This window comes from Xyrauchen texanus, chromosome 34, assembly GCF_025860055.1.
Source record: "Xyrauchen texanus isolate HMW12.3.18 chromosome 34, RBS_HiC_50CHRs, whole genome shotgun sequence".
Taxonomy (NCBI): Eukaryota; Metazoa; Chordata; class Actinopteri; order Cypriniformes; family Catostomidae; genus Xyrauchen; species Xyrauchen texanus.
In genome coordinates, this window is record NC_068309.1 from 8,631,665 (window position 1) to 8,647,715 (window position 16,051).

Below are 16,051 nucleotides of genomic sequence, written 5' to 3' on the forward strand. Positions count from 1 at the left end.
GCTGAGCTGATGACTTAAGTATCACAATTCTCAATTTAGCTTAGTAATGAACTCAAGACATGAGACCAGAGGTCTGCAGAAACACAACAAAGTCCTTGAATTAGCCATCACACAATGTACACAAACTTGTGTATGGGAGAATTTCACAGTCAAAAATGTTCATTTGAAAACCAAATTAAATTTGAATGAATTGGAATAGGGCTGGGCAGTATGATGGTATATACTGTACCTTGCAGTGGTGGAAATGCTATTTCAACTGGTAGAGATTTTGCAATAACTTTTATACTACACTAGATATTTTATGAAGTTGGCATTATATACACGCAGTGTTGGGTAAGTTCCTCAAAAAAGTAATTCACTACAAATTACATATAATTTATTAGATTACTGGCTAAACTGATTAGGGTTTAATCAAAATCCCTAAACCAAGACCAAAAGTTCTGACTGAATCTCGTCCAATAGCTTTCAAGCTACACCACCAAACTTTTTTCTTATCAGACTTATGGTATTCCCATATCATATTATCCAAAATACCCAAAATACCAGAGACTTTCATTGACGGAATGTTCAAATGGGCCAAGAGTGTTCAAAACAATCAAAATCCAACAGCCCAAATATTCAAATGTAAACAAACACACACAAAAGACCAATCAATCATTCAGACAAGGGTTTGTCAAGCCAACATCTAGGTTTGTATTGACAAACGTTACCAATCTAGTTACATTTACGTTACTAAAACACTTTTTACAGAAAAGCTTTTGTTTTCCACTCAACAAATCCAAAATAATATCTATATTTCCTCTTTGTTCAGTGATTCATCGGGGGGTACACACCCTTCAGCTGTCACAAAATGCAAATATATTATTATTATTATTATTATTATTATTAATGTAATTAATGTTTTAATTGTATGCATACATTTTTTTACATAAGTATTATTTTAGAAATATGTCAAACCTTATTAACATACAGTACTTACAAGTAATGAACTCATTTGAAATTCAGTTACTGTAATCTGATTATAAAAGATTTAAATGTAATGCACTACACTACTTTTTGTAGTGTACTTTTTTCAAATTAATTAGATTACTTATATTTGAGGAGCAATGAAGAAAAATTGGAGTAAATCGAAAATACACAGCAGGACATGTCCCAAACAAGTCAAGAGGAAAAGTTGTTAATAAAGTTGTTATTAAGGGAATATAAATAATTTAGTTGCTTACATTTTCCAATTTACTATAATTAAATATTTTGCTGAATATTCATTTTAACGTAAAACTGTTTTTGCATTGTAGCCAAATTTATAAACCTTGTTGAATTCCCTGCAAAAATAACTATATTTTGATATTGTTACCATTACTGAAAACTGTGACATTGGTTTGAATATGTTGGTCACACCACTCACCTCTACATAGGAACAAGTCTAGCCCTGAACCTGTAGATGTTGACTGAAGCATGTAACTCTGTTCCCCATGTAACAGAGGTAGAATTTCTTTGACGTGAGATCAATATTGATGACATTCATGAATGATTCATGAGCAATGAGCTCATAACGTGCTTTTGATACACGATGACACAGATTACTCAAGATGCCATCTAGGTGTTGCAAGATAAAATGCATGTCTAGTAAAGGTAAATGGGGGAATCCCATGAAAAGATATGCAGTTAACATTTCACCCCAAAAGCTAAAATGTTTTAAGTAAATTAAGCCTATTTTAGGACAACAAAAAGCATTTTGCATTGAGACATTATTTTCACAAGGACTAAGCACATCATAACACCCCCCCCCCCATGTCCAGACATAGTAAAACAAGTGAGTTTCTCCTTACTTTCTCCTGGTACTGTCTTCGGGACGAGTCCAGTGACTGGATGAGGGCTGTGGCATGGCCTACGAACATGGCATAGCAGGTGGCACCCACGATCATACTGAGCATTGTGATCCAAAGATCTGACATGCTGACGGGTGCCCTGGCTCCGTACCCGATGCACAACATGTGACTCATGGCCTTAAATAGGGCATAAGAGTACTGCTTCCCCCAGGAGTCATTCTAAAAGAGTGAAAGAAACAGAGAGAGGGCAAGATGAGACAAAAAGAGAGAGTCAGAGATGGAAAAGATGGTAGACTCAATTTAACACATGTAAGCTTACAGGCACACACTCTGTGATGTTTTATTAAGTCTTCATAGAGAGTCTCGCCAACTTAACCTTCACGCATGACAAACTCTCATTCTCTCTCTTTTTTGCTTCTATCTGCATCAACTTCGGGCACTTTCACGCCATTTGGAGTTTTATTTAAATTAACAGATTACCTTTTTTTTTTTTATTATTGTCTCAAAAAATAGTTGACATTGAAAAATGTTTACCAAGACTTAATAATTTATTTTTGGTATTTTTCAGATTATTTTCAATATTAAACTACAGTATGCAAATCCATTTTAAAAATGCAACTTATAACAATAAAAACTATGATAATGTAAAAAAAAAGAGTGAAAAAAAAAATCATTTCAATATTTGTGTGTAAATTATTTCTATATGTCTTTCAAAATTTACGACTGTCCCACAGTTGTGGCATCATTTATAACACACTAAACAATTTTGCCCCTAATAAATGTATTTATTTTTTCAAAAGTTAGTGTACTTGTTAACCAAGTCAACAGAAGTGTGAAAAATGTTTTAGGGAGACTTTACTTTCAAGAAGTGCCCCAGTGGAAGAAACAACCTTAAATGGGTCTATTAAAATGAAAATATAAAGCTGCCTTTATATTTTAGGAATTGGGACCCTCACGAGGGAATCATCATTTTTGGGGATCCATGGCATTAACAAGTTTGAAAACCCCTTTTTAACTATATATCCTTGCACCCTGTCTTGCCTTCCTTCATTTTCAGTGGGGTGTGAAAACAAGTGATACTCTGGTGTCTACTAATCAACTTGGATTACTTCCATTAGCTTCTGTCAGTTGATGTACGACTCTGTGGATCCCTCATGTCAGGCGGGAGAAAGAGAGGAAGGACACATTCAGTGCTCTCAGAGGCTATTAGAGCAGTTGATTTTAATGGAGAACTGTATGAATAGAAAGAGACAAACTGTACTTCAGATGTACTGTGGTGTGACTGACCCGGCGCAGACTCTATAGCACATAAAAACAAGATGTAGAAGTTTGAATTTTTTCAAAGAAGGTTTTTTGCTGTTCGTGTTTGTATCCTTTTAATGTAGGGTGTGAGGGACATTATATAATATTAACGTAATTTTTTTTTTTTTTTTTATCAAACATGCATGGGAAAGAATAAGAGAGTTTATTTAGAGTTCAGCTTTGTTACTGAGATAAAAAGTGCATGAAACGTTTGTTGAAAATTCTTCTGAAGACAACACGAAATCAAGATTGAGATTACCTTCTTAATCTTACAGTACACACACACACACACACACACACACACACACACTATATATATATATATATATATATATATATATATATATATATATATATATATATATATATATTTACAATTATTTCAAAATAATAAAGCAAAAAAAAATTGTCTAGAATAAAATGGCAATAATATATTGTATTATATAAACAGTACAAATGGAATATTTTATATATATATATATATATATTTGGCCCATTGGCCCTCATATATCATGGCCGCCTAATAATTGACTACATCGTTCTCCTCTACTCTCCCCAATAGCTAGTGTGTGGTGAGCGTTCTGGCACACTATGGCTGCTGTCTGCACACTGATGGTGATTGAGGAGATTCCTCCTATACTATGGAAAGCGCTTTGATTGACTAGAAAAGCGCTATATAAATGTAAGGGATTACTTACTTACTAACTAACTAACTAACTAACTAACTAACTATCTATCTATCTATCTATCTATCTATCTATCTATCTATCTATCTATCTATCTATCTATCTATCTATCTATCTATCTATCTATCTATCTATCTATCTATCTAATTTCACAATATTTCATCAAAATGTTATGACTTTTTCCTCCTCTGAAACAACTTTTGGTTTCTGCTGATGTGACAAAGCCACAAGGGTGGGGATTAACAAAATTAACCAATAATATCGCATCAACACCAATACAATTCAATCAAGTTCTGTTGGATATTTTAAGTCCCGCCTTTCAATATTTCCCACAGAAGTTTGTGCTTTACTTATAAATACGTCACATAACAAAAGTTAAAATGCGTTGAGAGTGCCATTACATGTTGTCTTAAAATATTACTATAGACTGCTCTATTGAACAATAAAGCACAATCATTTTATGGTTCCTTTAGGTACATTTTTCTTTTTAAATTATATTTATTTTTTCCGTGATCTCCAAAATTCTTGCTGAATCAGCACAGGACATTTTTGGAAGTTCTTACTAAATCAAAAAATGCTCTGTTTACGCTGAATGAACTTTTTGACTTATTTCATATCCAGAAGCTATTTTCAGTTTGGTTTATGTCACTCCTCAATGTCAACATAACCTGCTCAGACATAAGTTACTGTCTTTTGTTTAAAACACTGACTAAAACAAGACTTGCATTATTTCCGGATGGCCTCAGTTCCTTGTGTGTGTGAAAACTCACTAGAGGGATGTGACAGCTCTGTGTTCATGGATGAGGTCTGGAATGTGTTGCTGACTGCTCAAATCCTGCTCAGTTTGAAGAAATAAAGTGCTGAGGAAGCCAACCATAGCTAGTCGAACCTGCTCTTAATTCTGCACACTGCCAACCCAGAAGGCCCTCAACGCAAGCGCGGATATATCACACAGGCTTGTTCTGCTGAGTGTATGAGAGCATGTCAGAATAATTTGAGAAAAATGGTCCTGTTGTGCTCTTTCTCTCTGTCTGTGGTAATGGCAAATTGGTGTATTAATGCCAGTACGAGTCACCTATTAATGCTAAATTAATGCTAATCTCCATTCTGATAGTTTGTTTCTTTCGGAGATTGAAAAATTATCTGATAATTGTTCTTATTCAAGTTGTGATCAATATGTTATCATATATAATCCCTACAGCATTCTACACTGGAATTACATCAATATCCACATTGCCATATGACATTAAACTCAAACATGTATGCTGTTAAAATCTTCTATAGTCTTCTGTCTTCTATAGTTAAGTGGAGTTAGGAGACCAGTCACTGTTCAATGATTTCCTTGTAGAAGTTAATATGCTGTATACAGCATAGTCATAACCTTGTCTTTTAACATTTCTGAGTTTCCTTCAGAGCAAACAACATGTCGCATTTTGAGATGCAAATGACTCCATAGACAGAAGTGGTTTAAGAGGGCCCCTTATTACCCTTTCTTGAGACCCGAGGCCTGAAAATGTGGTGTGTGATTAACAGGAATGGCTGAATTTAATTGGATTTCAATTATTGCATGTCTGATCACATTTGAGAGTGAAAAACTTGGGTAAAGGGAACTTCCCGCTTAATAAGGATCACAGAAGGGCCACAGCTCTGATATGCTGAAGAAAGAACTTGAGAGGTTCGAGACAGCAAATTTACTGGCTGTTGTTGAGCAGAATAAATTGTCTACACAAAAGAGATGTACGATTAAAACGAGTGTTGGGGAGTAAGTATCTAAAAATAGTGACAGTTCAGAAGCTTAACTACATTTTTCAGTAGTAAACAGTAGCTTTGCTGTTTGAAAAATGACATTTTTCAAATAACAAGCTATTTTTCCCAACAAGTAGCCATGTAGCATGACAAAACATAACATTTATATTTTTAATATAACACTGTATTGCACAGGCAGCCTTACAACCAAGCCAGCTTTATAATCAAATGCACTCATATCCATCATTAATACTCATACACAAGTTAAAGGTGCACTCAGTAATTTTTCCTCATTAAAAAGTTTAACTCCTAAAGGCATGAATTGTAATTTTGCTATATATGTAGGAAAACATGACCACTCAAATTAAAATGAAGTCTCCAGTCATATCAGTCATTTTATAAAAGCTGTTTGATTCTACATGGAGAGGGTCCACACATGGGGGCTGCCAAGTAAGTCACACGACCAGCCGAATACTACTCACTTAATCTCAGTAACCATCCTGTTATTTGACATGTTCACTCATTGATTAAATGAATCATGGCTGACTGTGAAAACTATTGATTTTAAATGATGCTGCATCCAAGCCACTAGGTGTCAGTGTAAGTCAATGATGACACAAAGACAAAAGTTGCGTACTGAGTGCACCTTTAAGATCAGTCAACAGCATTTGTGGCCAGTATTGGGTAAGTTACTTAAAAATAGTTATCCATTATAATTTTAAAAAACAAATAATAAAAAATGTAATCAGATTACTTTACTAATTACTTCATTGAAAAATTAATCACATTACTATTTACATTACTTTAAATTACTTTCTGAAACATCTTTCCTCTCAACAAATTTGTAATAATTTCTATATTTCTTTCTTGTTCATTGTTACACAGGCCACACGCTCAGCACCTCACATTTCCCCTTCACAATGACTCATTAAGGGGCCATAATTCATGTATAATTCATTGAAAATCAGTAACTGTTATGTGATTACAAAAATGTAAAATATATTTCATTACACTACTTTTTACTAAAAAATAATTAGATTACAGTAACTAATTGCTTTGTAATTGGATTACACCCAATTAGCATAATTTGGATTACTACAATAAATGATTTAGACTTTCTTAAAAAAAAGAAAATAATAGGTAAACATTAAAATTAAGGCTGAGAAATGTAACACGTTAATTTCAGCGATTAATAGTTGACTGTTAAAAGGCATAAAAAACTATTAAAAATAAATTACAAATTAAAAATGTAAAAATAAACATGAGAATTGAGATCACGATTTCCTGTATGGAGAATTGAGACTTAACCAGCAAGCGGTAAGCCAGGTGTGGGAGAGATAAGGGCAAACTGCTGTATCTATTCGCATCATCTGAAAATGCTCACTCACTGTCATCTGAAACTGTGTCAAAACAAGACAAGAGAGACCCAGTGTGTGCATGATAGAGACTGAACATCAGCTAGAAAAAATAATAGTTTTAAAACTTCAGCATTTCACTTGGTTTGTATCTGCATCTATAGTGTCCAATAATGTATTGGAAATGTACACTTAACATTCTCCACAATAAAGCTTGATATCAATTGAATTTCCTCATTTGATCCTATTCTTAAAAAGGAAAAGGACATATATTGCCAAACTTTTCATTACAGCATGTTTACTGATTTTAAATCATGAATAAATACTGTACACTGACGAGCCAAAATGCTGCCTAATATGCTGTTGGTTCTCCGTGTACTGCCAAAACAGTGTCGACCCGCCGTAGCATGGACTCAACAAGACCCCTAAAGGTGTCCTGTGGTATCTGGCACCAAGACATTAGCAGCAGATCCTTTTCAATTGGATTGAGATCTGGGGAATTTGGAGGCCAGGGCAACATTGTGAACTCTTCATCATGTTCCTCAAACCATTACTAAACAATGTGTGCAGTATGGCAGGGTGCATTATCCTGCTGAAAGTAATACTAGGTAATACCATTGACATGAAAGGGTGTATCTGGTCTGCAATGATGTTTAGGTAGGTGGCACATGTCAAATTGACGTCCACATAAATAGCTGTACCCAGGATTTCCCAGCGGAACATTGCTCAGAGCATCACACTTCCTCCACCAGATTGTTGTCTTCCCACAGTGCATCCTAGTGCCATAACTTCCCCAGGGAAACAGCACACACGTACACGGCCATCCACGTGATGTAAGAGAAAAAAAGACTCATTGAACCAGGCGACCATCTTACCCTGCTCCAAAGTTCAGTTCCAATGCTTGCATGCCCATTGTAGGCCCTTTCGGCAGTGGACAGGGGTCATCATGGCACTCTGAACGCTCTGCGGCTACACAGCCCCATATGTAGCAGGGTGCGATGCACTGTGTGTTGTGACACATTCCTCCTGTAAAAATCATTAATATGTGACTTGTTCCACAGTAGACCATATATCGGTTCGGACTAGCCTCTGTTGCCCTCGCACATTGATGAGCCTTGGGCTTCTAAGACCCTGTCACTGGTTTGTAGTTTGACCCTCCTTGGACCACTGTTGATATGTACTCCCCACTGCTGACCGAGAGCACCCCACAATCCTTGCCATTTCAGAGACACTCTGACCCAATTGTCTGGCCATTACAATTTGGTCCATTGTCAAAGTTGCTCAGGTCTTTGCTCATGCCCATTTCTCCATCATTCAACACTTTGACTATGAGAACTGATTTTTTTTGCTTACCAACTAATCTACCCAGACCTTGACAAGTGGCCTTGTTATAAAATTATCAACATTATTCACTTCATCTGTGAGTGGTCATAATGTTTTGGCTCATTATACATATACCTGTAAAAATGTGTCTAATCTAAATCTAGCCTCCATTTTTTTTTTTTACTTTTTAACATTTTAACCTGCACATATTTAAATATTTAAAATAATGACAAACCAATTGCTTGCATGATCTTTGAGACAACATGTAAAGTAAATATATTTATGATTAGATTTTAATGTTTTTGTGCGATGCAACATGATTAATCATTATTAATCACAGAAAACTGTTTAAACATTTCCCAACACTATGTATAATTGTGAATGTGTGTGTGTAAAACCATGTGCATGTGCATAGTGCATGGGTGTGTATTTACATGTGAGTGTATATATTGGATTATTCATGTGTTCGCACGTGAGTGTCTCCTGTGGCTATGTTAGATTAGCGAGAAATACGACCTGATCAATACACACATATAACGACACCCATAAACAGCTTGTGTGCAGTTGCATTCTCCCTATCTTTCTATAAGCTCCTATACAGAAAGCTGTCTATGACAACAAATGTACTCAACACATACACACAAGTATAAACACAGTTACAGACACACAGAAAAAACATAGATACAGATTATTAGCCAATCAACACATTTCCCAAGTGGGGTCTTCTAATCAAAGGCAGAGCACTTGAGCACCCACTACCATCAAGTACATCAGGTTGAAGTGTTAGTTAAAACACTGTCTGATTGCAGAGGACAAGGGATAGTAGGTGTTTGTGAAGTGAGTCTGATTGGGATGGATCCCTTCTCTTGAGCATTTGGTCATTAGAAATTACAAGGGAAGCTCCATTGGTGTTTGCACACCATTCACAATCAAATTTTGCATGTAGCACTACTCATTATTTCTTCAAAACATCTAAAAATATATCTATATTTTCTGCAATTCTATTTGTCCCGCTAATGGCACAGATATTGCATGATGCAACTTTGATAAAAGTCATTGAATATACTATTCATTTTTGTAATGGTAATCTTAATGGTGGGTGTGAGGAAGCTGTGCATATTATAGATGAGGAAAAAGCTAGGAACTTATCTAAACTGAAAATGATATTCAAACTATCCTTAATTATATTACTTCAAATAATACTGAAATGCAACAAATATTACATTTTGTATATTACATTGGCACTATACTGAAAATTCAATTAACATATTTGCTCAATACCTGCAATCATTCTGCAGAGTGCTGCAGTCCACATTTGCATTTCTAATTAAATCTCAAACTGGTTGTGATGTCTGTTCTGTATTAGACCATTATCTTAAAGGGATAGTTCACGCAAAAATGAACATTTTCTCATTTGCTCATCCTCATGCCACCCCAGATGTGTATGACTTTCTTTCTTCAGATGAACATAAAAAAAAAATAAAAAATTTTTAAAGTATATTTCTGCTCTGTGTCCATACAATGCAAGTGAATGGTGACCAACATTTTGAAGCAATATGATAAGTGTGGGTGAGAAACAGATCAATATTTAAGTACTTTTTTATTATAAATTCTCCTCCTTGCCCAGTAGGTGGTAATATGCATGAAGAATGCAAATCACCAAAAACAAAAGAAGATTGGGAAAGTTAAAGTGGAGATTTGTAGTAAAAAAGGACACAAATATTGAACTTTTTCTCACCCACACCTATTATATTGCTTCTGAAGATATTGATTTAACCATGAGTCGTATGGATTACTTTTATGCTGCCTATTTTGCATTTTGCATTTGGAGCTTCAAATTTGGGTACTCATTCAATTGCATTGTATGGACCTACAGAGCTGAAATATTCCTCTAAAAATATTTGTGTTCAGCAGAAGAAAGTAAGTCATACACATTTGAGAGAATTTTCATCTATCCTTTTTAATGGCTTAAGAAAAAAAAACAGAAATATGCCACAGACAGATTCTAGGACTGTAATGAAATGCGTGTGTCTTTTCATCAAGCATTGAATATTTTGTCCTGGGCTCCATTATCAGTTATCAGCCTGTCTGTTCTCTCTTTATCCCTTGGTCTCTGTTTCAGCCTCTATCTATCTTGCTCTCTCTCTCTCTCTCTCTCTCTCTCTCTCTCTCTCTCTCTCTCTCTTTGACTTTTACAGAATCAATAGCATATGTTTTGATTACACTAAAAAAAAAAATATGGTCCTTATTAACTGTACATTATCAAATTTAGCTCTTTTGATTGATTTTAATTATTTATTTAATAATTGTGATTAATGAGTTTACATAAAAAATTAATATGGAGCATGACGTGTATACATTATACTTCATAATTGAGCTGTTTTATCTAAAAAATTATAAATGTTAAAGAAATGTTAAATGTAATAAAAAATGTTCAGCTAATAATAATCTCAAATGTTGATACATTTTGTGCCACCACTCACCTTTAGTGAAATAAAAAAGTTATTTTTAATGTACCATACAAATAATTTTAACTTACATTCACTTTTACACAATTACAATTTTTCTAAGTTAAACTATGTGTCACAGTCTGCCTCCCTCATGTTCTTCAAAGACTCTTATTTTGAAGTTTTCCTCTCCCTGAAGTTTACATCTCCCAGAATCCACTGCCCTCATCACTTCCTTCTGTTTTCAATCCTCCTCACCTGTCCTACATTCCATCATCAGTCATTGATTGTATATATACCCCTTTGTTTGTTACGCTGTGTTACTAATTTGTGCTGTTTAGCTTTATTGTTTGTTTTACTCCAGTGTTTGTTATTACAAGATTGAAAATACATTCTCCTGTGTCTCCTCCCTTCCTCTTCCACTCCAAGAACCCAACGTTACACTGTTTCTGTACAAAGATGTTGTTGATAATAATTCAAAATTATTTAATACATTCATGGGGGTTTTGAGCCTTCAGGAAAATGTATATTTGTTTAGAAGGATAAAAAAAAAGCAGGGTAAATAAAAATGTTCCCAAACATCTGGTCCCTCAAATTCAGTTCTGCCTTCATCCCTTGGAACTGTGACAGACAAAGCCACGTTTGTTCTTTAATTTAAAACAATTAGTTTTGTAAAACGATTAGTGATTCCCCCTATACCTTTTAATTTGTAATTTTGCAATGTTATCTCCTCCCATAATCTCTCACAAAATTACATGAACATGAGCCTGAGCAAATTATGATAAAATTGCCATTTTGGGGCAGCCTGATCTCCTGAAATATGTGACGATGGCAAAAATTTTGCAAACCAAAATGATGTGCTTCATTACATATTTGGCTGCAGTTTTGCAGTGAAATGTCAGCTGGTGTATGTTTTAATGAGTAAAACCTGCTTCCCTAACCTAAAACTTTAACCTATACCTAACCAATAGTGTTCAAATAGATACATGAGAGGTGAACAGAACTGACATCCTTACCATAAACCAGCACCTAAACCTAACTGATAGTTAAAGCACATTTACTAATGCAACCACATCATTTTGTGTCTCTTCTAATGCACTTTTGCCTCATTTTCCCTTTTTTTTTGAGCTTCCTTGGCTGGACTTGAGGCTGAGTCTCAGAGTCCAAAGTCCAACACTATCGGGTAAGCTACCGCGGAAGTTAATCACTTTGAAATAAGTGTGTAAATGTAGGTGGGTCTGTAATACAAGCGTTACAATATATCGTTTTTCAAATGATGCGTTAGAGTAAAAGTGCTTTGATATAATATCATAGCAGTGTAGTAGAGAGAATAGAGTGAAAAATACGTGTTTATAAAGTGAGAAACAGCCGTAGTACTCATGATTAGTGTGAAGATAAATAAAAATGTTGTAGAACCTCTAGCTTTTATTCCAAGAGGAAACTGCAGTAAAACCTATAAAAAGGCACGGAAATATTGGTTGTCAAAAATGTTCTTATAACGTTCATTCTATGAGACTAGATTGTTTTTGGGTGAACTATCTCTTTAAGTCACTACCCCATTGAAGATATAGTAAACAGTTTATTCAAAATGTACAGGGGCCATTTACTGTTTACATTTAGGACAAAATCGTGACTGAGAATACAAGATACCATTTGAGTTTGTAGGGTAAATTATGAAATGTGTTGTAGGTGAGAAGTTTAAGCACAAAGATAATGAACCAGGTAGTAGCTCTGCTCATTATAAATAAGAACGAAATTACTGTTATTCCTCTGGGCTTTTCTCGTCTGATGAGCTACTGTGCAATAAATATTTAAATGAGCCTCAGTATTTCTCTAAAACACACACACACACACACGCACACACACACACACACACACACTTGTTGGTTATCCATGCTTTATGAGGACTTTCCATAGACATAATGGTTTTTATACTGTACAAAATGTATATTCTATCCCCTAAACCTAACCCTACCCCTAAACCTAACCCTATCAGAAAAGTTTTTACATTTTCAAAAACATAATTTAGTATGATTTATAAGCTGTTATCCTCATGGGGACTGACAAAATGTCCCCACAACGTCAAAATTTCAGGTTTTACTATCTTTATGGGGACATTTGGTCCCCACAAAGTGATAAATTCCCGCTCACACACACACACACACACACACACACACACACACACACACACACACACACACACACACACACACACACACACACACACACACACACACACACACACACAAACACACACCAGTTACAATCACAAGTACAGTTACTATCCAGTTTCAGATTTAAATAAATTACACATTTCACCTTTAAATAATGGCTACTGGACAAATACATTTACTCAGGAAAATATTAATTCCCTAGCATTTTTAGGAAAGAATGTATTTGTATGTGAATTATTTATTCATCTATAGGGTTGATGTGGATTATTATAATGCATGGAAGATCAAATAAAGCATCTCATTAATGTTTGGCTGATGTACTGGCAGGCAGTAATGCAACATTTATGTTCATGTCACATGTAGCCTACATTGACACTGAAGTGTGTGAAACGCATCATTCAATTCAACTTGTCAAATATCTTTTATAATGTGGAAATCAATTATAGTTATATAGATATATAGCAGCAGTGGTTTCACAGAGCACTCATGTTATATACATCATTTATGGACATTGTTTAAATTAAAATCATAATCACTTTAGTATTTAAAGTATAGTCATAATCAATCTGAATGATTACCAATTTACTCAATGGGAGGAAATCTATATTGTTACTTTGTATCGATTTGCCTTGCTTATACTCAATATGACCAAAAGCCCCTTTAGCAAAAGTGTTCTTTTCTTTTAGCAACTCTTTCACATATGTTACAGCTATTTGGTTTGTGCCCTGCTGAGGGAGGCATGTCAAGCTCCTTAGACACCTCTGCAATGCTAACCTCTCTAATGGCTAAATTAACCTGACAGACTGGCCGGTAACACAGTCGGTGTTGCCTCCTGTCTGCCCAGACTCAATGTTCCAATTAGCTCTCCGCTGTCAAGGCATTCTTCCCTTCACCCAACTAAACCCTATTTTTTTGAACAGCAGGGCCACAACAACGCAACTCTATCAGTTTGGAAATGCATCGCTGGGGATACATTAAATGGACCTTACAAGTAAGTTATTTACTTGTGTTCTCTTCACAAGAGCTCTGTTCATAGGCAGCGACTCTGTGCTGCACACAAACAGAGTAAAAAATTATTGATTCCAACAGAGTTTGATGTTAGCATGTTGCTAGGCTAATGGCATGATATAAACATCCCTTTAAGGCAAGTCAAGTTTCTCGACACACACACACATTGTTCCAGTTTCTTCCAGGAAGCATTTTCTACGAGGGTAAATATGCTGCTAATCTGCACTTACAGACAATAATCAAAAACCGTGTCCTGAATTTAAACTTGCAGTTGTAACTAATTGTGACTAATCAAGATGCTCTAGCTAAAGGCTAAATTACACTACACTAATTGTACGCAGGATTTAGCTGCAATTTTCAGCCGGGCCGAACTGGTGCTAGTTGGGGCTAGTCAGCACCATTCTGCAGATTTTAAAACCTCAAGAGTTCGAGACAATCGAGTAGTGTATGATGGATACCTTCAGATTTCTTTCGTTCTGACCATGCTTCCATAAAGTCGGAAGATATCAAACATCTTTGATATTTTTGAGCTGACTATCCACACCTACAGAGGAAATCTGATAGTGTCTGTTGCTCCATGACTCAAATCTGAAGTGATGCATTGATTAGCCAATGGAAATTGAGCATGTGAGGCCACGAAGAAATAAATATAGCAAACAAGCACTCAAAATGGAGCTTAACTCTTAACAGTACTCACTTTTCATTGTAGTCCCTAGATGCCATATTCCAGCCTTTATGCGCATGCACGTTCTCGAGTAAACTGAAATGCAATGTCTCTATCAAAAGGCGATTGGCTCTTTTAACTGGTGGGACATTCATTCCAATGGTCGACATATTTAGTGTTATGATTTTTCCCATTCATTTCAAGGGCTACCTCAACAAACTCAGCGTATGATCGGATATGGAGTGTATTTGAGCAGTGGTGTGCACACAGACAGATGGGTCCATTTTCTTCAGAAACCTTTGGATAAAGGCAGGGCCTTTTCTACCATCAAGGTTTATCTTGCTGCCATATGTGGGAATTGACTCGAACTAGGACAACACCGTTTGTTTTCAGGTTTATGAGGGGCACTCGGCGTCGCTGTTTTCCTCATCTGAGGATGAGCGGCTCAGTTGTCTTTGTTCTGTTCATGCTATATGTTTGTACATGGAGAGAACTAAGGCATTGAGGTAGAGTAATCAGCTGTATGTTTCTTGGGCTGATTCTCGTAAAGGCAGACCCATATCACAACAGCGCCTGTCTAATTGGGGAGTGACCTCCAGAGGGATTGTGCGCTCATTCTACCTGAGTCATGCTACCTCGTGGGCACTGTCCATGGGCATTTTATAGGACATTTGTGCGGCTGCAATTTGGGGGTCGTACTCAAACTTCTGTCAGAATTTACAGACTGGATGTTACAGAGCTCATTCAGTCCTTGGTCTGGGAAGTCAATCTGCCGATGCGTTAAAGAAAAGAATATATATATATAGTATATATATATATATATATATATATATATATATATATATATATACACACAAATCAACAATAACACAGTGAAGCACAAGTGTGCTATTTTGTCCCGTCCCCCCATCCCCTTCCCATCCATTCTTTGCAAATTGATTAGGTGGGTGTACATTGGACACAACAAGTCGGTTGATGGTCTGCATATCTAGATACCGAATGAATGTTAGAAAGAGAACTTCAGGTTACTCACGTAACCCTGGTTCTCTGATAACAGGAGTGAGGTATCTCACCACACCTCCCTCCTTTCAGTTGCTTGGAGAAGAGATATGCAGAGAATGAAGGAGAGACCTGTCTTATATAGGGAGGTGGGGCTCCCTTATCACTGCAGTGATTGGTCTGTCAGCTGACAGACGTGGTGTCATTGCTTCCAGTGTTGGATACGCCTGAGGCGAATTCCACTCCTGTTATCAGAGAACTGGGGTTATGCGAGTAACCTCAACTTTTGAAACAGAGCTTGTGTGTGTGCACACACTGCAATAGTTTCTCATCCTCTGTTTACGAAAAAAAAAAAAAAAACATCCCAAGGCCAGTATTTAAAATCAGGGCCACAAGGGGCAATTTCAACCTCCTATCACATCCAACTGCATTGAAACGTGAGGCTTTTGACCTTTTCCTCAGCTCAGAGAGCAAAGACAAGAGAGAGAGAGAGAGATGCAAATAAAAACAAAAACAAA

The 16,051-nt window shown here is 35.9% G+C and overlaps 1 protein-coding gene across 2 annotated transcripts in view; it reads right to left on the reverse strand.

The window, feature by feature from the left end:
- LOC127627671 (potassium/sodium hyperpolarization-activated cyclic nucleotide-gated channel 1) overlaps positions 1-16,051 on the reverse strand; it is a 133,725-nt gene that overhangs the window by 43,443 nt on the left and 74,231 nt on the right. For both annotated transcript variants that reach the window (XM_052104155.1, XM_052104156.1), the window contains exon 4: positions 1,830-2,048. In XM_052104155.1, coding sequence (XP_051960115.1) covers positions 1,830-2,048 — 219 coding nt within the window. The remainder of the gene's footprint in view (positions 1-1,829; positions 2,049-16,051) is intronic.